The sequence below is a fragment of the Bubalus kerabau genome, chromosome 1 (genome assembly GCF_029407905.1).
Source record: "Bubalus kerabau isolate K-KA32 ecotype Philippines breed swamp buffalo chromosome 1, PCC_UOA_SB_1v2, whole genome shotgun sequence".
NCBI classification, from domain to species: Eukaryota; Metazoa; Chordata; class Mammalia; order Artiodactyla; family Bovidae; genus Bubalus; species Bubalus kerabau.
This window is the reverse complement of record NC_073624.1, coordinates 103095196-103120323: the sequence shown is the minus strand read 5'-3', so window position 1 is coordinate 103120323 and position 25128 is coordinate 103095196. Positions and strand designations below refer to the sequence as shown.

The following is a 25128-nucleotide window of genomic DNA, read 5'->3' as shown; positions in this document are numbered from 1 at the left end:
TCTGGCATCAGGAGGAGGAGGAGCCTCTGATTTTGAAGAGCTTAAGCACAGGAGCTCCACAGGACTGGGCGAAACAGAGACTCCACTCTTGGAGGGCACCCATAAGATTTCAAATGCACTGCGAGCCAGGGTATGGTAGTGACTCCATAGGAGCCTGGGCCAGGCCTGCCTAAGAGTCTTGGAGGGTCTCCTGGGGAGGTGGGGCTGTGGCTTACTGTAGGGTCAAGGACACTAATGGCAGAGGTACTGGGGAATATTCACTGACATGAGCTCTCCCAGAGGTTGCCATTTTCACACTGAGAACACAGCCAACAGGCTCCAGTGTTGGAACAGCTCATGACAAACAACCAACAAGGTGGGAACGCCTTGGGAACACCTCCCAAGTGGAGGGAGCCCCATCCATCAGTAGACACGCTGCCTAAAGTTGTCCTGAATGTACAGCCACCTCTAAACACACACCATGACACAGCCCTCCCACTGGGAAACCTGCACAAAGCTCTTAGACCAGACACACCCGGCAGGAGGCAGCACCAGAAGCAAGAGGAACTACAATCTTTCAGTTTGTGAAACAGAAATTGCAATCACAGACAGTTAGACAAAGTAAGATGACGGAGAAATATGTTCCAGATGAGGGAACAAAATAAAACCCCAGAAGAACAATTACGCAGAGTGGAGATAGGCAGAGTTCTTAAAAAAGAACTCAGAATAATGATAGTAAAGATGATCCATGTTATCAGAAAAAGAATGGGGGCACAGATCAAGAAGATACAAGAAAATATAAAAAGCTAGAAAATATAAACAACAGTTGAACTATACAATAACTGAAATGAAAAATACACTACATGGAATAAATAGCACAACAAATGAAGCAAAAGAACAAATAAGTGAGCTGAAAGACAGATGGGTGGAAATCACTGCCATGGAACAGAAAAACGAATTAAAAGAAATGAGGACACTCTTAGAACCTCTGAAACAACATTAAATGCACCAACATTCCCCTTATAGGGGTCCTAGAAGAAGAGAGAAAGGGTCTGAAAATATTTGAAGAGATAATAGGTGAAAACTTAACTAACTTGGGAACAGAAACAGTCACACAAGTTCAGGAAGTGCAGAGAGTTCCATATATTAATAGATAAACCCAAGGAGGAACACGCCAGGACTAATACATATTAATTAAACTGACAAAAATACAACTGACACCACAGAAATACAAAGAACCATAAGAGACTACTACAAACAACTGTATGCCAATAAAATGGATAACCTAGAAGAAATGGACAAATTCTTAGAAAGGTACAATCTTCCAAGACTGAATTAGGAAGAGATAGAAAGTATGAACAGACAAATCACAAGTACTGAAAGTGAAACTGTGATTTTAAAAAATCCTAACAAAAGTCCAGGACCAGACGGCATCATAGCTGAAGTCTATCAAATATTTGGAAAACAGGAAACATCTATCCTTCTGAAACGATTCCAAAAAACTGCAAAAGAAGAAACACTCCCACACTTGTTCTATGAGGCTACAATCACCCTGATTCCAAAACCAGACAAATTGTTGAAGTGAAAGTCGCTCAGTCGTGTCCGACTCTTTGCGACCCCATGGACTATTCAGTCCATGGAATTCTCCTGGCCAGAATACTGGAGTGGGTAGCTGTTCTCTTCTCCAGGGGATCTTCCCAACCCAGTGATTGAACCCAAGTCTCCCTCATTGCAGGCGGATTCTTTAGCAGCTGAGCCACCAGGGAAGCAAAACCAGACAAAGATACCACAAATAAAGGAAATTACAGGGCAATATCACTGAACACAGATGCAAAAATTCTCAACAAAATGATAGCAAAGCAAATCCAATGACACGTTTAAAGGATCATATACAATGATCAAGTGGGCTTTATCCTAGGGAGGCAAGGACTTTTCCATGTCTGCAAGTCAATCAGTGTGATATACCACATTAAGAAATTGAATAATAAAAACCACATGATCCTCTCAATAGATGTAGAAAAAGCTTTTGCCAAAACCCAACATCCATTTATGATTAAAAAAAAAAAACCCACAATTCTCCAGGATGTGGGCATGGAAGGAACCTACCTCAACATATTAAAGGCCATATATGACAAACCTACAGCTGACATCATACTCAATGGTGAAAAACTGAAAGCATTTCCTCTAAAATCAAGAACAAGATGAAGATGTCCACTCTTGCCACTTTTATTCAACATAGTTTTGGAAGATCTAGCCATGCCAATCAGGGAAGAAAAAGAAATAAAAGGAATCTAAATTAGAAAAGAAATAAAACAGTCATAGTTTGCAGGTGATATGATAACTGTGTGTGAAGTGTTAGTCACTCAGTCACGTCTGACTCTTTGTGACCCCATGGGCTGTAGCCCACCAGGCTCCTTTGTCCATGGGATTCTCCAGGCAAGAATACTGGAGTGGGTAGCCATTCCTTTCTCCAGGGGATATTCTCAACCCAGGGATTGAACCCGGGTCTCCTGCATTGCAGGAGGATTCTTTACTGTCTGAGCCACCAGGGAAGCCCAACATGATTCTATACGTCGATAATCCTAAAGATGCTACCTGAAACCTACTAGAGTTCATCAGTGAATTTGGTAAAGTTTCAGGATAAAAACTTAACATACAGATATCTCTTCCCTTTCTATACACTAACAAGGAAAGATCAGAAAGAGAAATTAAGGTAACAATCCCATTTACCATTACTTCAAAAAGAATAAAATACCTAGGAATAAACCTACCTAATGAGGCAAAAGACCTGTACCACACTCCAAAAACTTTAGGATGCTGATAAAAGAAACTGCAGATGACAGAAACAGATGGAAAGATATATTATGTTCTTGGACTAGAAGAATTGATATTGTTAAAATGGATATACTACCCAAAGGAATCTCAAGATTTAATATAATCCCTATGAAACTACCAATGGCATTTTTCACAGAACTAGAATAAAAAAAAATTTTTTTTTAATCTGTATGGAAACACATAAGACTCTGAATAGCCAAAGCAATCCTGGGAAAGAAAAATGGAGCTGGAGGAATCAGGCTCCCTGACTTCAGTTTATACTACAAAGCTACAGTAATCAAGACAATATGGTACTGGCACAGACACAGAAATATAGATCAATGGAACAGGACAGATGCCCAGAAATAAACTTATAACCTATGGTCAATTAATCTATGACAAAGAAGGCAAGAATATACAATGGAGAAAAGACAGTCTCTTCAATAAGTGGTGCTGGGGAAACTGGATAGCTACATGTAAAAGAATGAAATTAGAACATTTCTAACAGCATACACTCTCATAAGTCTTTGTGCCACCAGTACAGCACTTATCGCTTCCTGTTCTATTTGTGTTTTCATGTCTATATCCCCTAGCAGATTATGAGGGTTACTCTCTAGGAGACATAACTTGGTCATTTTTCTTCCTAAGGTGCCTAGCATAGAGTGTGAGACACAGACTGGGTTCAACATTTGTTAAACTAAATTCAACTGACTATCCTGCATCTGATGAGCCATCAACAAAATGTAAATATTAATAATTTGACAGTATTTGGAGAGAAGTATAAACTTAAAGTTAAGATAATGCCATTCTCTACTAAAAATTAGTCCTAAATGCCTCCTAAAGGTGTAGTCTCTTCCCAGGTTGCACAGTTGGTAAAGAAGCCACCTGCCAGTGCAGGAGATAAAAGAGATGTGGGTTTGATCCCCGGGCTTGGGAGATCTGCTGGAGAAGGAAATAGCGACCCACTCCAGTATTCTTGCCTGGAAAATTCCACGGACACAGGAGCTTGGTGGGCTACAGTTCATGGGGTCGTAAGGAGTCGGACATGAGCACACACACACACACACACACACACACACACACACAGAGGCACAATGAGGGAGCAATATAAGCATTTATCACTTACCTGAAAATCACTGCTTGATTTTTATCCCCTAAAAGTATATTTGATGGTTTCTGGTGAAATAGTATAAGGATTTTCTGACAAGCATGAACGCAAAAGGAGGCACTTCACATGTAAAGTTAAAGTGAAAGACTCTCAGTCATGTCCGACTCTTTGTAACCCCATGGACTATACAGTCCATGGAATTCTCCAGGACAGAATACTGGAGTGGGTAGCCTTTCCCTTCTCCAGGGGATCTTCCCAACACAGGGATTGAACCCAAGTCTCCCCCATTGCAGGCAGATTCTTTTCCCCTGCACCACCTGGGAAGCCCTAAAATAAGTCAGTTTGAGCTTATAATTAACATTTCTAGTTTTGCTTTAATTCTGTAAGTAGAAAATAAAACAAAGAGAGAACAGTCTATCCAAAAGTGGTCTTGACCCCTCCAGCTAAAGTGAGTTTCCCATCACTGAAGGTTCTAAAATAGACTTGGGATGGTCACTTGTCAGGGATATTGTGAGAAATATACAAACATCAGATCAGGAAATTCAAACTGAATGCCCTTTAAAAGTCCTTTCCATTCCTGACATTCTGAGAGTTTTTAAGTCACTACACGCACACTACTCTCTTATAAAATGCCTGCCTGAAATAGACTAGGAAAACAAAAAATATCTTTTGCCTGGACAAAAATAAAAGCAAAGGCTACTTTTCAAAGAAAGAATGGATCATTTATTTTCAATGAGAACATTCAGAATCAAGATTAGAAACTCCAATTATCTTTATATGGTATCTAAAACAATGAAGATATACCATTTATTCAAACAAGATTGTTTTATTTTAGCACTTATGGGTCTGGAAAATTCTAGATGCCAGAGATATAGGAGTATATTAGTTTCCTACCATGACTTAAATTACCCATAAGTTTAGTGGCTTAAAACAACACAGATTTACTCTCTTAAAGTTCTGAAGGTCCAGATTGATTTTATGGGGCTAAAGTCAGCAGAGTTCCTCACAGAGTTCCTTCTGGCGGTTCTGGAAGGGAATCTATCCTTGCCTTTTCCAGCTCCTTGAGGATGCTGACATTTGTAGCTCTAGGCTCCATCACTCTGATCTCCACTTCTCTACTTCCCATGCCTCCCTCTTCACCCTCTAAGGACCACTGTGATTGCACTGGACCATAATCTAGGATAATCCCCCCATCCCAAGATGCTTAACTTGATCATATTTGCAAAGCCCCTTTGCCATGTGCATGCCTGCTTGCGTGCTCAGTGGCTTCAGTTGTGTCTGACTCTTAGCGGCTCCATGGACCACAGGCTGCCAGGTTCCTCTGTCCATGGGATTCTCCACACAAGAATACTGGAGTGGTTGCCATGCCCTCCTCCAGGGGATCTCCCTACCCAGTGATCGAACTGGCATCTCTTCTGTCTCTTGAATTGGCAGGTAGGTTCTTTACCACTAGCGCCACCTGGGAAACACCTTTGCCATGCAAAGAAACATATTGACAGATGCTGGGGATGAGGACATGGACACCTTTTTAGCCCATTACTCTGCCTAATACAAGAAGTGAATAAACAAAAGAGACCCTGTTGACATGGGGTTATATTCCAGTGGGTAAATATACAGATATGTGATGTAATCTCAGGTAGTAACAAGGGTTATAAAGAAAAATAAAGCTGGGTAAGGTGTTACATTATGATTTAGTGCCACTGATGATGCATTTTTTAATGGGAAGAAAGGTAGAGAATAAATTTTGGGCATGTTAAGTTTGAGATGCTTATGTGATTTCCAAAGGGAAAAGTCATGGATATAACTGGAAATACATGAATCTAGATTTCTGTGGAGAGCCTGGGGCTAAAGATATAAATTTGGGAATTATCAGAATATATATGGGCTTCCCAGATGGTGCTAGTCATAAAGAGTCTGCCTATAATACAGGAGACCCAGGTTTGATCCCTGGGCCAGGAAGATTCCCTGAAGAAAGGAACAGCAACCCACTCCAGTATTCTTGCCTGGGAAATCCCATGGACAGAGGAGACTGGCAGGCTACAGTCGATGGGGTTGCAAAGAGTCGGACACAACTGAAGTGGCTTAGCACGCAGCATAGAACATACATATATTTACTAGTTTTTACAACGGATATAAATGAACAGCCAGGTGAAGAGGTACATAAGGCAAGGTCTGGAAGCGTACCACTTGCAGAAGCTTCTGTTCCCTTGGAGTTGGGGCGTGAGGCATGTGACTCTTTATAGCTATGAGTCTAGGAACCAAACAGAATAACTGCAAAGACTTTAGAAGGCCGGGAAGAAAGGAGCAGGAAAGGTGACTAGCAGCTCATGTGGAAGGAGAGGTGCTGGACTAGCAGCCAAGTAAGGAGAAGGGAGTGGTCACCAAGACCAAGTCCTGTAGAAAGACTGATGTGGCTGACCCACTGGAACCTTGACAGGAGTGGACTGGTGGGGGCAAAAGCTGAACTGGAGTGAATTCAGAAGAGTGAAAAAAAGGAAAATGAAAGCAGGAAGACTGAATGTATGCCTTTCTTTTAAGGAGTTTTGCCAAAAAGGAGAGCAGAGCAATGCAACAGGACTTGGAAACAAATGAGGGGTCAAATGAAGTTTTGCTTTTGAAAGATGAGAACTATATTACAAACGTGCGCTGATGAGAAAGATCAAACAGAAAGAGAGCGCTGATGCCACAGGACAGGGAGGAGGTAACCACTTAGTAAATGGATTGCTAGGCAGTACTGAGCGCTCCTGGAGTTTTGTATGAATAAATTTAAGGGGAAGTCAGTCAGCATGGCTGGCTAGTCAACTTCAGTTGCTTGGGTGTACAGAGTTGGCAGAAAAATTTAATCAGGCTGAAGTTTTTTGGGGTGACTACAATGGAGATAGATGGGAAAACAGTGGAAACAATGTCAGACTTTTTTGGGGGGGCTCCAAAATCACTGCAGATGGTGACTGCAGCCATGAAATTAAAAGATGCTTACTCCTTGGAAGGAAAGTTATGACCAACCTAGATAGCATATTCAAAAGCAGAGACATTACTTTGCCAACAAAGGTTCGTCTAGTCAAGGCTATGGTTTTTCCTGTGGTCATGTATGGATGTGAGATTTGGACTGTGAAGAGGCTGAGCGCCGAAGAATTGATGCTTTTAACTGTGGTGTTGGAGAAAACTCTTGAGAGTCCCTTGGACTACAAGGAGATCCAACCAGTCCATTCTGAAGGAGATCAGCCCTGGGATTTCTTTGGAAGGAATGATGCTAAAGCTGAAACTCCAGTACTTTGGCCACCTCATGTGAAGAGCTGACTCATTGGAAAGGACTCTGATACTGGGAGGGATTGGGGGCAAGAGGAGAAGGGGACGACAGAGGATGAGATGGCTGGATGGCATCACTGACTCGATGGACGTTGAGTCTGGGTGAACTCCGGGAGTTGGTAATGGATGGTGATGGACAGGGAGGCCTGGCGTGCTGCGATTCATGGGGTCGCAAAGAGTCGGACACAACTGAGCGACTGAACTGAACTGAACTGACAATGGAGAGAGAAAGGGGGCAAGGGCGTGGCTAGGATGATGACTATAGAATCTAAGCCCATAAAGAGACGTGCACACAGACACGGAACGTGAGCAATGAAAAGGCAGAGGCTCGGTGGACTGGAGCTCCTTCTGGGGCTGATGAATGATCAAAACTGGAAGACTAGAGGAAGTGGTGGCCAGGGAGTGGGAGGCTTTACACTGAGTTTACCGTCAACACAAAGGATTCAGACAGTTACTGAGTTCATCTGAGAATCCTGACCAGGAGAGGACAGAGGTATTTCAGAAGTGAGTCAGAGTGTTGCTCTGTCTTTGGTTTTTGCCTTGAGATCAAAAGCCAGTGTTAACCAAGGTGTGGATGGGTCAATCAGAGAAACAGAACACAGAGCTATGGAGTCACCCGTGTGGGCTTGTCACAGGGCCACAACACAGGCAGGACTCGTTCTCGGTTTCTAACACTCTTAGGAAGAAAAGGCTGTTCATCCTGAAAGAGAAAACCGCATCCACTTTACATCTGCACAGTGTATTGTACATCCTTGTGAGAACATACTTATCTGATCAAGTCGGATTGATTTAAAAATATTTCTAGGATAGAATCAGAGAATGTCATGTGAAATTTGTGTCTCCCAGACGAAATTCGCTGAGCTGAGAAAGCCTTCTGTTTATCCCTTGGGAAAAATCATACATCTTTTTTTTCTCAAAGAGAGAAAAAAGAGGCTTTGGGGATAACGTTTTACTGAGGGCTTTGATTTCTCTTCTTCAAACCAAATTGGAAATTTCATTTTTGTCAGAAGACTTGAAAAACACCCCTGCCTCAATGCAGCTATCAACTAGAATATCTGAATGATTAATTCGGTGCCCTTGGAAATGACAGCCAAGGCCATAAATCTGTCTGTCTTTGTTTTTAATCTTTACTATCAACTCCAGAGAAGCTTATTAGTTTTGAAGCCATGAATAGGTAGGATAGAGCTAGGAAAAATAAATCTGTGCAAAAATATCCTTCCATGTTTCATGATTAGGCAAACAAAAGCTATGAATCCCTTAAAGGAATATTTGTCTTCAAATGCCCTGTGCTGAGTCTCAAATCGTGCACTGTATCAAATAAATCTTAGTTAATGATAAAGCACTACCCAGAATTATCTAGGGGAGGTGGAGAAAGAGAGCAAGTAGTCCATGAACTAGAATTAGAACTCTCTCTTCTGAGTTAATATAAAACTAAAAATGCTATTCCCAGTATTCTAGATGAATATAAAACCAATAAAACTTTCTGTAAATTCCAAAGAGAAAACACGTAGTTATTACATCTCTTGTAAATCCTGCTGTTATACCCCAAAGGCCTACAGAGTAAGGGATTTATTTTTATTATCTCTTTCCTGTAGACTCAACAAGAACATTTTATGCAAACTGCTGAAATGACTAGGGTAGAAATCAACCATTATTTATAGCGATACCTCACTCTGTTCAAAAAAGGTGTGTGTGTGTGTGTGTGAATCTAAATTTGAGGCAGGTAGTAGCTTATACTGTACAATGATGTACTGCTTTAAGAGATGTTTTACATTCAAGTAAGGCTCACACCTTGCAAAAACTCAAGTTTGATTTGGAAGACCACATTTGGTTTAGTTGCACCCACATCATGTCTCAAAAAAAACCCCATCTGTTCATCTTTCAGAAAGCTGCCCCTTCTCTGTATGCACATCAACCATCCAGTGAAATTAATATAGACATGAATAAGAGATGTAACCTCACTGCAACACTAACATTTCTGAATGAATCTGGAATCCTTCTCTTTTCATCTCATAATAACTGATGTTTTTAAGTTCCAATTTTGCTCTTAAAATTCAATGAAAATACCAAGTGAAGTTAAGTCAAAAAGAGAAAGACAAATACCATGATATCACTTATATGTGGAATCTAAAATATGACATAAACGAACTTATCTGTGAAACAGACTCACAAACATTGAGAACAGCCTTGTGGTTGTCAAGAAGGTGTGGGGGGGAATGGTTCAGGAGTTTGTGGTCAGCAGAAACAAACTCATATATGGAATGGATGAACAAGGTCCTACTGAATACCATAGGGAACTACATTCAGTGTCCTATGATAAACCATAACGGAAACCAATAGGAAAAGGAATGTATATATATGTATAACTGAACCACTATGCTGTACAGCACAAATTACCATAACATTGTAAATCAACTGTAATCAACTTTTAAAGAAATTCAGTGAAAAGGTGTAAGAATAATAAAGCAACCCTCTCCCCAACCTTAAGAAATAAAGCATACTCTACCTCTCCCTCTTAAAGGATGCCACCATCTTGAATATGGTGTCTGTCACCCCAAGCTATGCCCTTTACTTTTATCACATAAGCTGACATCCCTAAATAGCATATTGCTTTTGCATGTATTCAAGCTTCACATAAAACAGTATTATATTAGGTCTCTTTAGTAGTTTCTGTTAACCGATATTGATGGATTTGCTACAGATAAGTCTGCTTCACTTATTTTCATTGCCAAATAGCATTCCACTGATGGATTATTCCATAATTTATGTATCCTTTGTACTGGTAACTAGCATTGAATTCCATAGTAAGCACTCTTATAAATGTGTCCAGTACACAGGAAGGTGAAGTTTCTCTAGAGTCATAGTTTTACCAGATATTCTCCCAAATGGTGGGATCAACCTACTCTTCCCTGAGCAGAAGAAAATCTCCCCTTTTTCTACAAAGTCAAAAATATTTGATAGACATTTTAAACTTTAACAAAATAATGGACAGGAAATGATTTCTCAAAGTTTTAATTTTATTGTGCATTTCTTTGATTACCGGTGACTTGAGCATATTTTACATGTATATTGACCATTCTTCTGCAAATTGCCTATTTAAGTCTTCTGTCCACTGTTTAGTTGGTCTACTTCTCTTTTTTCTAATTAATATTTAAGAGTGCCTCATATAGAGAAGTGCAAATCAGAACTACAGTGAGGTAGGTACCACTTCACACTGGTCAGAATGGCCATCATTTAAAAAAAAAAAAATAGAATTACCATGTAACATAGCAATCCCACTCCTGGACATATATCCAGACAAAACTACTATAATTCAAAAAGATACATGCATACTTACATTCATAGCAGCACAATTCACAATAGCTAAGACAAGGAAGCAACCTAAATGATCTTTCACAGATGAATGGATAAATAAGATGTGGTGCATACACACAATACTATTCAGTCATAAAAGAGAATGGTACAATGCCATTTGCAGCAATAAGGATGCGACTAAAGAATATCATACTAAGTCAGTCAGAAAGAGAAAGACAGATACCATGATATCACTTATATGTGGAATCTGAAATATGACACAAATGAACCTACCTATGAAACAGAAACAGAATTAGGAACAGAGAGAATAGACTTCATAACTGAATCACTCTGCTGTACAGCAGTAATTAACACAACATTTTAATTCAACTACACTTCAATAAAATAAACAAAAAAGTGTTCCTGATATATTATGGATGTAAATACTTTGTTTATATGTGTAATGCATCCCATACTCTGTGGATTGGGTTCACTTTTATTTTACGGGATATATTTTTACAGATGTTTTTGCTTTAAATGTAGTCAAATTTATTAAACTTTTTCTTTTATGACTTGTACATTTTATATTTTGCTTAAGTAATCCTTGCCTACCCAAAATACAAATATGTTCCTCTGTTTTCTTTTAGAAGTGTTCAGGTACGGTTTTTCACACTTAAGGCTTTAACCCATCTGTTATTAATTTTGTTTGTGGTTAAAAGTAAGAACATAATTTTATTTTTTTCCAAATAGCTAGCCGTCCCAGCAACATTTATTAAACAGTCGCTTTAGTGTCTACCTCATCTTCACGGGTCCAGAGAGTCAGGCCTTTCGTATACCAACCATCCACATTTGTGTGGTTCTATGTGTTCCCCACTGTGGACTCTGTCTCACCCTGTAACAATACCGTGTGTGCATGTGTGTGTGTGTGTGTGTGTTAGTCGCTCAGTTGTGTCTGATTTTGCAACCCTGCGAACTGGAGCCCATCAGGATCCTCTGTCCAAAAAATTCTTCAGGCAAGAATACTGGAATGGGTAGCCATTCCCTTCTACAGGTGAATCTTTCTGACCCAGGGATCAAACCTGGGTCTCCTGCATCACAGGCAGATTCTTTACCATCTGAGCCACCAGGGAAGTTCATTCTTAGAGCTTAATGAGTCCCCAACATTCAAAGAGCTTCAAAATTGCCCTGGGTATTTTTGACCCTTTGCTCTTCTGTATATGCCATGAAATCAACTTTCTGGTTTCATTACAAATCTTACTGGGATGTTTATTGGAATTACCTTGAATTTGTAGATTTATTTGGGGAAATCTAACATCTTTATGACCTTGAGCCTCCCTATCTACAAATAAAATATTCCAAAACCCATGGCACATTTAATAAATTCATGTTATCCTCTTGTGGAGGCCACTCTAGTATTTTCTGTATCTTTTCAATTTTAGTATATGTGCTGCAAAAGCAAATACACCACCACCACTTTAGTATCATGGTCATGTACACAGAGGACCAACCAAACCAACAAGCCAAACGTACTCCTCAAATAACTATCCTCATTGTTTTTGAAACATAAAATTACCACAGAATCAAAAGGATTATTTAGAATAAATTTCTGAAAAATTATTTCCTGGGCTTGCTGACTCCCTGAGATAAACAATGCCATCCCTTGACATTTTTTTACAAGCTTATCTACTATTCCTTAAAACTCTTCAAGTGCCAAGTTCAGGAGAAGTAAGCTGTGTGTGAAAAGTCATGTTTTAATTGTACACATAAAATAACTCATGCTTCATGCTTTGCTCACTTGAATAAGACTAGCTTCCTCACTGTGTTTTAATACTATAAAGAAGCAATTTTAAGGCAGGAATTCATCCAATCATTTAACAAAGCTACATTCAGAAAACTGGCAAGCTTTATAGAACATCTTTTAGAGGGCAAATATTGTATTTATTTATGGTTCTACTCACCAGCTAGCATAATGTGAACATTCTAGTATGATTAATGACAACTGTGATTGTAACAGGAATGTATATTCACAGCTGGGTACTGAGAACCACTGTTTTATTTATTATTCATATCATTCAAAAAACAGAGAGTGAGAGCTTTCTGTGTGATCTCAGTATACACAGTGCACTTTATATTAGTTGATTTTAATTTGCATTTGGAAATTAATGAAGTCATTCCTCATCTTCCCCAAAAGGATGCAATTTGTCCCTGTTCTAAATCTCTATAAAAATTCAAATTTTGTTTCTGAAAGGCAATTATCATTTTTCCTTCCATTTCTGCTATTTGTAATACTGTGTAATTATCCATGCTAACATATAATATGGCACCATATGAATGAGGCATCAAGTCACACAGACTTGGGTTTGGTCTTTTCTGTGTACTGACTGTGTGACCTTGGACAAATCCCTTGGCCTCTTTAAGCCTTCATTTCCTCATCTGTAAAATGAAGAAATTTTATTGGGCTATATTATATGGTGGCTGTGAGAATATTGGTAAAGAGTTTAATCTGTAATCTGTGATCAATTACCTATCATTATCAATATTATCATATTGTGTCCTCCCCTGCTTCCACTAAAATCTGAATTGCGCCTTTCTAGAAGACAGAAGGCATACCTCGTCTTCTTTTAGATAGTTGACCATACGGTGAGTACTGCCTGTATAAGGCATACATAAAATAATTAATAAAGTCTGTTGGATTAAAGATAATTTTCTATACATTATATTCAAAGATTAAAAAATCCTCCTATGTCTGGTTTCTCTAATTAATAGGCTATTTAAGGGCTGGTGGCAGTTGAATAAATGAATGTGTGTGTGCTCAGTCATTCAGTCACGTCCAATTTTTTGTGACCCCATGGACTTGTAGCCCACCAGGCTTTTCTGTCGATGGACTTTTCCAGGCAAGAATACTGGAGCAGGTTGCCACTTCCTACTCCAGGGGATCCTCCTGACCCAGGGATCAAACCCATGTCTCTGGCATTCAGGACAGAGAGCTTACAAGTAGAAAATCAATAACAAACACTTCATTATAAATAACCGAAGATGCCATGTATTACTGTTTGATAGACATACTATATTTTTCTTTCCTACATTTTTATATGTTTACAGTGCAGAAAGGTATGGGTGTTTTGCTCCTAATTTTGCTGGTAGAAGAAACTCAGAAACCAAAGGATAACAACCATGACTTGCTAACTAAGAAGGACCTACTGTATAGTACAGAGAACTATACTCAGTAGTTTTAAATAACCTATAAGGGAAAGGAATCTGAAAAAATATATAATATGTAAATATATCACTTTGCTGTACACCAGAAACTAACACAATATCATATATAAACTATACCTCAATTTAAAACATTAATTTTGAAAATGACTGTATTTTTAACAAATTACCATGGGGAACATAGTCCAGGAGAATTCATATTCAAATATATAATAAAATTCAAAAATATTTTTCACGCCATCATGAGTCAAAGAGAATATGAACTAGATTCAGTAACTTTATAAAAAGAGTGGTTAAGAATCATGAAAATTTATTTGCACTAAACACATACCCAGAGGAGTAAGCAGGAAGTTACTTAAAGTTACTTCCTTAAAGAGGAAGCCACGACACCACCAGAGCACGCTGCTACTTATTGCCATTAAATGCAACCCACTTTATCTGCTTTATATTTCAGTTACAGTATTTACCAAATAATCAGCATTATTCAAACAGTTATTCAAACAGTTGTCTAATGATTCCTTCGGATGAATGAGATGAGATTACTGCCGATCATCTATCAAAATCGTTACCGTATTTGGTATGGAGACCCCGGTTAGGGATCATCCCGTGGGACCTTACATCTTACTCAGTTAGAGATTCTTAGATCTGTGATTCTGCCTGGATGCTGCATACCCAAGCCTGGGCTCTCAGTGCCGTTATCTACCGAGGAGCTTCAGACTGGGAGATATTCTATACTCCTGCCTCTCCTCCTTGTCTAATCAGTAAACAGAATTTTAACTCTTTCTCTTCAGGATCTCATGGTTCAGTCTTCTCTTCTTTATTCCCCTCCATGTTACTGCTGGAGATCAAACACCTCCCACCCTGCATGTGGATCACTATTGCCCTTGCCTCCTAATGTTCATGCCTCCAGTCTCACCTCCCTCTAACCTCTCCTTTATCATGTCTCTAGAGTAACTATCCTAAAACCCAAATTTGCTCTTGCCACTCTCCTGCTTAAAATCTTTCAGTGGTCTGCCAAAAATTATTAGGGTGAATCCAAACACCTTCAAATGGTATTCAAGATCATTCATGACCCACCCTCATCTTTTCTCTCCTGACTCATCTCTTGCTATTCCTCAGCCCCAAGAGTCGGCTACTGTTCCCCACAGCCAAGCAGGAATGTTCATGGTTCCCTGAATTTGCCATCCCCTTTCAAGCCTTCTTACCCATACACATACTGAACTGTGTGTTTTCCATAATGGCAGGCAAATCCTTAAAGAATCAGCTCAAATTTCAACCCACTCCGGGAAGTTATCTCTGATTTAAGTTTTCTGTCCCCCACCCTAATTTTCTGGGCTTCTCTGGTATATCAATGGTAAAGAATCCACCTGCCAATGGAGGAGACATGGGTTTGATCCCTGGGTCAGGAAGACCTCCAGAGAAGGAAATGGCAACCCATTCCAGTATTCTTGCCTGGGAAATCACATGGACAGAGACTGGCGGGCTGCAGTCCATGGGGCCGCAAAAAGACACAACTGAGCACACATACTCTAATTTTCTAGCACTTACACACATGCACTGGAGAAGGCAATGACACCCCACTCCAATACTCTTGCCTGGAAGATCCCATGGCCAGAGGAGCCTGGTGGGCTGCAGTCCATGCGGTCGCGAAGAGTCGGACACGACTAAGCGACTTCATTTTCACTTTTCACTTTCCTACGTTGGAGAAGGAAATGGCAACCCACTCCAGTGTTCTTGCCTGGAGAATACCAGGGATGGGGGAGCCTGGTGGGAGGCTGTCTATGGGGTTGCACAGAGTCGGACACGACTGAAGTGACTTAGCAGCAGCACACACATGCACACACTCACACTTCTTATTTAACCACTCTACTGATGTACTCCCATAGCAACTTAGGTATTTATCACTATTACTGGACTGTCTTTCATCTGTGTATTCTCATTGCTTGGTATATAATAGATGCACAACACATATATTGAGTAAAAAATTAATATATTCTAACTGTCTCCTTCTAAATGTTTTCTGAACATTCAGAAAACTAAGATCATGGCGTCTGGTCCCATCACTTCATGGCAAATAGATGGGGAAACAATTGAAACAGTGACAAACTTTATTTTGGGGGCCCCAAAATCACTGCAGATGGTGACTGCAGCCATGAAATTAAAAGACGCTTGCTCCTTGGAAGAAAAGTTATGACCAACCTAGACAGCTTATTAAAAAGCAGAGACACTACTTTGCCAACAAAGGTCCGTCTAGTCAAAGCTATGGTTTTTCCAGTAGTCATGTATGAGTGTGAGATTTGAACTATAAAGAAAGCTGAGTGCCAAAGAATTGATGCTTTTAAACTGTGGTGTTGGAGAAGACTCTTGAGAGTCCCTTGGACAGCAAGGAGATCCAACTAGTCCATGCTAAAGGAAATCAGTCCTGAATATCCAGGAAGGACTGATCCTGAAGCTGAAACTCTAGTACTTTGGCCACCTGATGCAAAGAACTGACTCACTGGAAAAGACCCTAATACTGGGAAAGATTGAAGGTGGGAGGAGAAGGGGAAGACAGAGGATGAGATGGTTGGATGGCATCACTGATGCAATGCACATGAGTTTGAGTAAGCTCCGGGAGTTGGTGATGGACAGGGAAGCCTGGCGCGCTGCAGTCCATGGGGTCGCAAAGAGTCGGACATGACTGAGCTACTGAACTCAACTGAACTGAGCTGTTTCTTTGCTCACCCTGCCCCTCTACTCATTGTTCAACCCACTTCATACTGGCTTGCACTTGTATTAGTCCACTGAAAATGTTTTTCAAAAGGTAACCAAAGACATCTGCTAAATTCGTCATTTTAAAAATTCTTCTCTTAGTTTTCAGCAATGTTGACACTCCCATCTTCTTGGAAACACCCATCTCTTGGTTGCCCGGACACCACATTCTCCCACCCATCCCTTCGCTCCAGCCATCTTTTCAGTTCCTAGAGCATACCAAGGTCCCCAAAAGTCTCTGTGTGTACAATACCCTTGGCCTAGAACATGCCTGTAGTCCTTAATGTCCTCACATCAACTCTTACTGAAGCTTTAGACCAGCACTTCTCAAATTTCAATGTACACACAATGTACACATAACCTGGGGATTGTAACGTGCAGAGTCTGACTCAATAGGCCTGGGATAGAACCCAAGACTCTGCATAGATCTAAGATGCTCCCAGGTGATGACCAAATACACCATGGACCACGTTTTGAATAGCAAGGCTTTATATCTCAGCTCCAACAACTTTTTCAGGGAAACTTTCTCTGATTCTACCTCACTTACACTCCTGACTCAATCAAATGCACAATTCCTACTTTCGCTGTATCATGTAACTTTCCATGATAGCTTTGGCTTATAATAACCTATATCCATCCTCCTCCCCCTCCACCCCCTATTCCTAGCTAGTTCCTGGCATATTCATTTTTTGAAAAATGAATGAACAGTGTCTGTTGAGCCAGCCCCTGACTTAGGCTGAGTCATTCCCTTCAGGACGCTACACACCACAAGGCTCACCACTCTGAGCTCAGCTCCTACAGAAATACAGCTTATCTGTGGTTAGTAGCCTGTAAGATTTTCTATTCCTGCCAAGACTCACTCATCTAGGGTCTGCAGAGCTATGGCAGAAGAGTAATTCCATATGTACTGGTTTTTCTACTCTAACAAGCTGGTTGGCCATATCCTCCATATACACAGGCTACTAGTGCTCCAGATTTTCCTGGGCTAGGTATATAAGAAGCAGAGGAAAAAAAGCAAATCCTGGTTAATGAGGTCCGATCCAAGTCTCCCTCCTCTGTCTTTTGCACTGACAAAAAGTTTCAGTACATTCTGAATTTTTTCCACTCAAAATTCATTGTTAGATTCTCAAAAAATTCATTTTTTTTACATTTAGGAAAATAATTTTGATTAAAAATACTGTAGAAAAAAATTATATAGGTTAATAGCTGGATACAACAGCTACTAGAACACTTACATGAAATAAGTTTTGAAGTGGAATATAATGGAAGAGTTTAATTGCATAAAACATGACAACCAGAAGCATTGCCACTGTTGCCAAGAGAACTGCCTGGAAAAAGTGCCAAAGCAAAACTAAAAATAAACAAATAAAACATAGTTTGAGATAAATCCCAGGAATGTCATTTCTCTCAACTAATAAGTACATAAAAATAGTCATTGCACATAGTAACAGAAATAATAAGACCTTAATGCTTGATTAAAATATTAATCATGTAATACCTTAGGAAAGACTGTTGTTCTTTAAATAAAATGTTTCAAGTATACTTCAGGGAAGAGATAATTTATCTTTAAATAGAAATTTTTTTTTTCCAATTCTGTTTGATGAACCCAGTGGCACCCCACTCCAGTACTCTTGCCTGGAAAATCCCATGGACGGAGGGGCCTGGTGGGCTGCAGTCCATGGGGTCGGTAAGAGTCGGGCACGACTGAGCGACTTCACTTTCACTTTTCACTTTCATGCATTGGAGAAGGAAATGGCAACCCACTCCAGTGATCTTGCCTGGAGAATCCCAGGGATGGGGGAGCCTGGTGGGCTGCCATCTATGGGGTCGCAGAGTCGGACACGACTAAAGTGGCTTAGCAGCAGCAGCAGTATACTCAATTTTCTAAATGGTGATTTTTAAAAAAACATATTATTTGCTTAAAATTTTTCATGTCATTTAATTGTATGTCAGACAGAGGCTGTTTTCCCTGAGTTGGGAGGAAGAAGGTGTGACTCTCTGATAGATGAGTGGCCAAATGTAAAACAGCTATAGCCTTATGGCATTTATAAATCACAGAATATACACAAACTATTTCTTGAAAAAGAAAGAATGAAGTTTTTAAATAGTTTTAACAGCTTGATTTTTTTTTAGTAATTTTATTGTGTACTGAATTTTATAGAGAGTACTCAGAATTTTCTAAAAGTACAAATCTGGAAGACTGAATTTCTTAGTCAAATTCTTCAAAGTTTCAACTGATTTTCCAAAGCACAAAACTGTCTTCACTTTATCTTAAAAGAATGCTTAAAATGAGTAATTATTTTTCATCCTGAAATTTCATTAAATGATTATTATTCCTAAAATGTATTTTTCTGAGTTTAGAATAACATTTACTCTGGTACTTTGTCTAATGCTAAATGTCATTTAACATGAATTTATTTCACATAATATCAACCTTAAAGAATGGGCAAAATAGGGCACAGATTCATTGTACTGAACCTGTAGCGTCAAACAAGAAATTTCCAAGTGAGTTAGGAGATGTCTTTTCACATTTCATCTATGGGGACAAGGTTTACCACTAACAGGACATGATTACTCCCAAAGACAAGATGGGAACTGAGTCTAAGGAGCCGTGAGCGTGGTGGGACTGGATCCCTGTAACTGTGGGTAGTTCTGATCTGAGCAATAGCAGCAGCAAGAGAGAAAGGAAGGTTGGAGGAGACAGTCTGGGTTCTACAAATAGGTGCACAGCTGTACAAGTGCCTCAAATCACTAGAAAGAAGCCCCAATTATTACGGGTTTGAGCAAGCTTTTGAGCCTTGTTCTTAAGATTTCCAGCCCAATGAACAGAATATTTACCAAGAAAACATAGCTCAGTTAAAAAAAAAAGTCAATGGAAAATGATATTCACTTTATAAAATTCACACTGTAACCAAATCTGATGGACACTGACATTATCACTTATCCCACACAGGAAACTATATCTGTATGTATCAGAAAGAATAGCAGTAACACCAAAGAAACCTTAAATACACACAATTCTTGCCACAAAGAATACTCTGCCTTAAAAAAAGAAAGAAAAAAAAAAAAAAAGAAGAAGAAAAAAATTTTAAAAAGTTACAGAGTGAGGTTGAAGACCTCGGAAGGTCCCTGAAGTAAAAGAAAAATAACTACAAAGTCCTGCCAAGGAGGGAAAGCCCAGACTCAGTTTTTGTCAACTGTCATAATGATGTTCTATACAGTAATTTTTTCCATCATCCCAGAATCAAATCCAGAGTCACACACACACATTTAGTTGTAGTTAAACATGGTATGGATATATAATATTCTATCACTTGACATAATATGCTTTTATTTAACTAATACTCTCTTAAAGGATATTTGATTTGTGTCCATTTTTTGTTGCTGTTGTTTTCAGTAACGCTGACATGAATACCCTTTAAGTTTTTTTTCTTTACATCTTATTCTTTATTTAGGATCTTTAGTATGATCATTCAGAGCCCAGCAGGAAAACAGAAACCACAACAGCTATTTTAACAGAGAGAATTTAATATAGGGAACCCAGTTAGGTTTGGAAGTCTGCAAAGGCTAAAAGGGAGCACAGAGGTGAGAAGAAATAGTAAATGCATGAAGCAAGCCCCACTTGGAGCTGAAGGAACAAAGCAAAGAAGCTGGTTTGTTAGAAAGTTAGATACTCAGAGGCCCCTTGCTGAGCTGAGATAGTTTGTTCATAAGGAGGGAAGAGGAATGTTCATTAAAAAGACATTCTGAAAGGAAGAGGAAATGCCTGGCATTCCTTCTCCATCTCTCCTTCAACTTAAAACAAACAAGTAACTCTTACGTGCTTCAGTAAAACAATCCAAACAAATACAGGAGAACTTAAAAGAATTTTGCCACCATAAATGCTGAAACCCACCAAAATTCTGTAGTGATCTATCTGGAAAGCATTTTAAACAGCACATATGATATTAAAGTTGGGCTTTATAGTGACCATCATTATTTCAACTAAAGGAAAAAGAAAATATTGTAGGAATTAGGAAAAAAAAAATAGGGAGTCAAATGATACTAGAACATTCCTCAGTTGTAAAAGTCATTTCAAGTCAATCATAATTTTTAAATTATAGGGGCTGATGGGCTGGCTGGTTTGAAGCAGTTTTCTGTATGCTCGAGGATGTATAACAGCGCACAGAGAATGGTATCTTCTACTGAGGCCTGACTGTCTCAGAAAGGAAAAGCAAGGAGACTGAAAGACATACAGAACTAGGCAAGAACCAGCAGCGAGCATCAGTTGCCAGTTCACTCAGGCCATGGGGATTTAATCTCTTAAGTCCTAATATATTAATAGTTTACATCACCTGACGTCATAAAGCACAAAGAACTGCAGAAAAATCGATTTCAGCAGACTTGTGGACTACCTCCACCAAATAATTAGCTGTCAGATGGCTAAAGAAAGGAGCAAAGGCAACTAGCTTCACCGAATAAGCGGCACCGCATAACTCAAAAGCAGACGGGTGTCCTACACGGAACAGCTGAGAGTGAAGCCTACTATTTCCCACACAACTCTAAGGGACCCCCGCCTGGCGTGTAGCTCCCGCGCAGACCTCCCTCGGGGTCGGCAGGAAGCCAGTTAAGGGCTGGCCGTCCAGGAGACAAGCACTTGGCAGTCGTTTCCTGTGTGAAAAGCCCACTGCTGTCCTGCATTCCTCAGGGCGCGTTTCTCCTCCTCTCAGAGGATGTTGCTCTTCCACAGGAAGAGGAAGGAACCAGTTGTTACTGGATGTGTGGGCTGAGGCTGTCGGGCATTTTCAGCATGCCTCGGTCTCAGCTGTGGGAACGGGGGATGCGGCTTAGATTCCCAGGCCTGGGTCAGCCCCGAGTGCGGCAGTTTAGAAACACAGGAGCTCAGGAAGTTGGAAGGCAGAAATGATACCTGGAATTTTAACACCTCCAGTTCCCAGCAATATGCTCAATTTCTAAAGGAAATTCAAAAAGGTATTTACTCTGTTGGGCTCCCAAAGAGCATGTTTTATAAAATCCTTCTGTAAATTCACTGTCCCTCCATTTCATATAGAGAAGTTTAAGTCCTAAACCACTTTTGTCAACAGGTTATAAAGACCAGTTTTATTGCACAAATTTTAAACTAGGACTAAGCCTAAAATTTTAATTAGTATAAAATTTTTGGTAAAAGGAAACACAATGTAAGCTTTCTCTGTGACCTTGAAACTTGAAGGGAGTGAAGCTCAAATTAGTAAATCCTTAATGGACAGCTAAGTCAAACACTTAGGGACTTATGATTACTATGATTTTTATCAAAAAGTATATTTTATTTGGAGAAAAAAAAGAAAGCCTCTGACCCACATTATTAATCTCCCTTTACAGTGGTACTTAGTAAATCAGCTTTTTAAAAAAGCCACTTTCCTTTAACAGACTAAAAAGTTTTAGTTGGTTGCTTTTTTCCATAATCCCCAAACACATTTTTTTTTCAAAGGTCAGTTATCTCATTTACAACTGTTGGTAGTTCTTATAACATATGGGTCATGATGTACCCAAGCAAGGATGAAACTAATTTGAAAATAGTCTCATTCTCTCTAATGTTTTCTCTAAAATAACTTGTATCTGGAAAAAAAAAGTGTTTTCTATTCTAAAGGGTAAGAGATTTATGGAACTGTATTTTTTCTTATTTACTTCTGTTAGTTACCACGTGTGACTTTTTTTTTTTAATGCTTTGACAATTTAATTACTTTATTTCTTTTAGTTTCAAAGAGTGAGGTTTTAAAATTATTTCTCAACTCTGATAAGATTTCAAGTTTTACTCCTAATATCTAACAGTTACACAACTTTTTGAGACACTGAATTTAAAAAAAAAAAGTATTACTGTATCTCACTTGACATATTCACTATCATTTGAAATTAAGACTAAATGTCTTAATAACATGAGGCTAAATTGTGGAAAGCACCTCTGTGTCAAGTCCAGAGCTGGGTTTTACAAATGTCTGTGTTCATTTTCTTTCAAACACTTAAGAGTGGGGGCAGGAGAAAAATACTGAGGGCCACTGAACCAATGCCTAAAGATCCCATTAAAATGCCTTTTCCTAAAGCTTAGTAAGTACCAACAACAAAAATACAAACTTATTTAGTTTTGGAAATCATATGCACTAAACTAACAAGTCAAATGCTACCTTATAAACTATTGCAAAGTTTAAACACTTAAAAAAGAGCTTCACCTACCCCAAACTTTAGAAGCTGTTTATATGATAATCCAGGAATGTTATCATACAGAAAAGCAGTGTAAGCAGAAGCTTTGTGCAACATGATTTTTACTGGTTTTCCTGGAAAGGTAAATGGGGTATCTGGGGACAAAACGTTGCATATTGCCAATTTACACTTTCCAAATTACAAATTTTAATTTTGAGACTTTTAGGTTTGCATACACTATTCTTTCAAATAAGTCTTTCCAAATCTTTGCTTACACAAGCAGTTAGGAACTGGAATAACTCTGAACTAGTTATGCAATGTTGTCTAGTAACCAGGATGAACTGTTGCCACAACATCCATGGAGATATCCTCTCTGCATTGGCAAGTTTACTCTGTCTGTCCTTTCATTTTATCAATACATCAGTATTTCTCAGATAGCATGCACCATATGACAACCTCCATGAGATTGGATTAACTTTTTTCTTCCTAAAAGTAGGCTGATGTGACCATCTTTCCAGAAGGGGAAATCAATGAACTTTGCTAAAAAATGCAAATCTAAAGGACACCTTGGAAGGAAGAGAGTGTTTCACCATTGTCCTTCTCCAAGTCAAAGAAACAGTACAGTATCTCTTGCTTTGATTCAGCTGATCACTTTCTTGATCCCAGAAAAGAAGATAGGAAAATCAAAGGTCTTTTGTCTCTCAGCAACTCCTCTGGTAGAATGATGCTGAACCGGGAGATAATCTTGGCCACCCGGAGATTACTCAGGGCTGCACCTTACTGTCCCTGGAGACAGGAGACAGGGAATCCCACAGCTGACATCCAATCTGTCAGGAAATCCTCTTGGCTCTGCCTTCAAAATATCAATAGATTCAGAATCAGGTCACTTAAAACCACCTCCTCTATACCCTGGATCAAACGACTACTGCCTTCTGTCTGATGATTTCATTAGCTTCCAAACTGGTCTCTTTGCTCCCCTCCACTTCCTTTTCCCAGTTCTTTGGCCACCTGACGTGAAGAGCTGACTCACTGAAAAAGACCCTGATGCTGGGAAAGATTGAGGGCAAAGAGGAGAATGGGGCGACACAGGATGAGATGGTTGGATGGCATCACCGACCCAATAGATGTGAGTTTAAGCAAACTCCAGGAGACAGGGAAGGACAGGGAAGCCTGGCGTGCTGCAGTCCATGGGGTCGCAAAGAATTGGACCCGACTGAGCTACTAACCACCACCACCACCACCACCACCTTCGCCAGCTGATTTTCAACATAGTGGCCACAGTGAAGCTATTACAGCACTTGCCAATCACGCCTCTTTCTCTGAAGGAAGCCCACCCCCAGACGGTGGATCCTCCTTACTCTCAGTCTGGCCTTCTATCACTGCGCCCACTGGCCTGGAGTTGCCTCCCCACAGATTCTTCTCATTTGTTCACTTCATTCCTTCAGTTCCTTCCACAAACATCACCTTTCACGTGACTCCTGTCCTGACCACACTATCTAAATGCACCCCTCTTCCTCCCTGAGTTCAGTGCTATCTACACCTTTGCATTGTTTCTACTATACTACATGGTCTATTTTTAAAATCTGTGAATTGCTTGTCTCCCCCTCTAAAATATAATGTAGGCTTCCCTGGTACAGGCACCTTTTGTTACTCATGAAATGTGGATTGAGAGCTAAAACTCTGTGTGGGCAGGTACGCTCCTGGCATTCTCCCACATCTGCTAGCCCATGCGTTAGGCAACATCAGAGACTCCAGATGAGACAGACGCCCTTACCTTACTAGGGTACATATCACATTTTCAGTCACTTCTGAGGCATCTACTTATACCTTGCTTTCCCCACCTGGAATGTCCCTATCAAAATTCTATCCATCTCCAGTCAGGTCAAGACCTGGTCAAACGTTTTTTTTTCTTTAAGAGACGTCTTATTTCCTCTAGCCCATTCATGACCTTTTTCTGAATCCTTCTGTTAATAATCTTTCATTTGACAATCGTATACCCTTGGCACCTGGACTTCCAGGTGGCACTAGTGGTAAAGAACCTGCCTGACAGTATAGGAGATGTAAGAGACGTGGGTTCAGTCCCTGGGTCTGGAAGATCCTCTGGAGGAGGGCATGGCAACCCAATCCAGTATTCTTGCCCCAAGAATACCAAAGACAGAGGAGCCTAGTGGGCTATAGTCCATAGGTCATAAAGAGTTGGACACAACTAAAGCAACTTATACTCTCGCCTGGAAAATCCCATGGATGGAGGAGCCTGGTGGGCTGCAGTCCATGGGGTTGCTAAGAGTGGGACACGACTGAGCGATTTCACTTTCACTTCTCACTTTCATGCATTGGAGAAGGAAATGGCAACCCACTCCAGTGTTCTTGCCTGGAGAATCCCAGGGACGGGGGAGCCTGGTGGGCTGCCGTCTATGGGGTCGCACAGAGTCGAACACGACTGAAGCGCCTCAGCAGCAGCAGCAGCAGCAAAGCAACTTAACATG

At 39.9% G+C, this 25128-nt stretch overlaps 1 protein-coding gene and 1 non-coding gene across 5 annotated transcripts in view; both read right to left on the bottom strand.

The window, feature by feature from the left end:
• POC1B (POC1 centriolar protein B) overlaps positions 1 to 25128 on the bottom strand; it is a 108114-nt gene that overhangs the window by 6181 nt on the left and 76805 nt on the right. Inside the window, exon 11 of one of the 4 annotated variants that reach the window (XM_055585942.1) lies at positions 21560 to 23495. The exons of the other annotated variants lie outside the window; for them this stretch is intronic. Within the exon in view, the coding sequence (XP_055441917.1) occupies positions 23403 to 23495 (93 nt within the window). The 3' untranslated portion in view covers positions 21560 to 23402. Of the gene's footprint in view, positions 1 to 21559; positions 23496 to 25128 lie in introns of those variants that run through there. 4 annotated transcript variants of the gene reach the window in all.
• Positions 11858 to 11960, bottom strand: LOC129642565 (U6 spliceosomal RNA). The gene has a single exon (XR_008709820.1). It is a non-coding gene; the product is annotated as a U6 spliceosomal RNA (small nuclear RNA).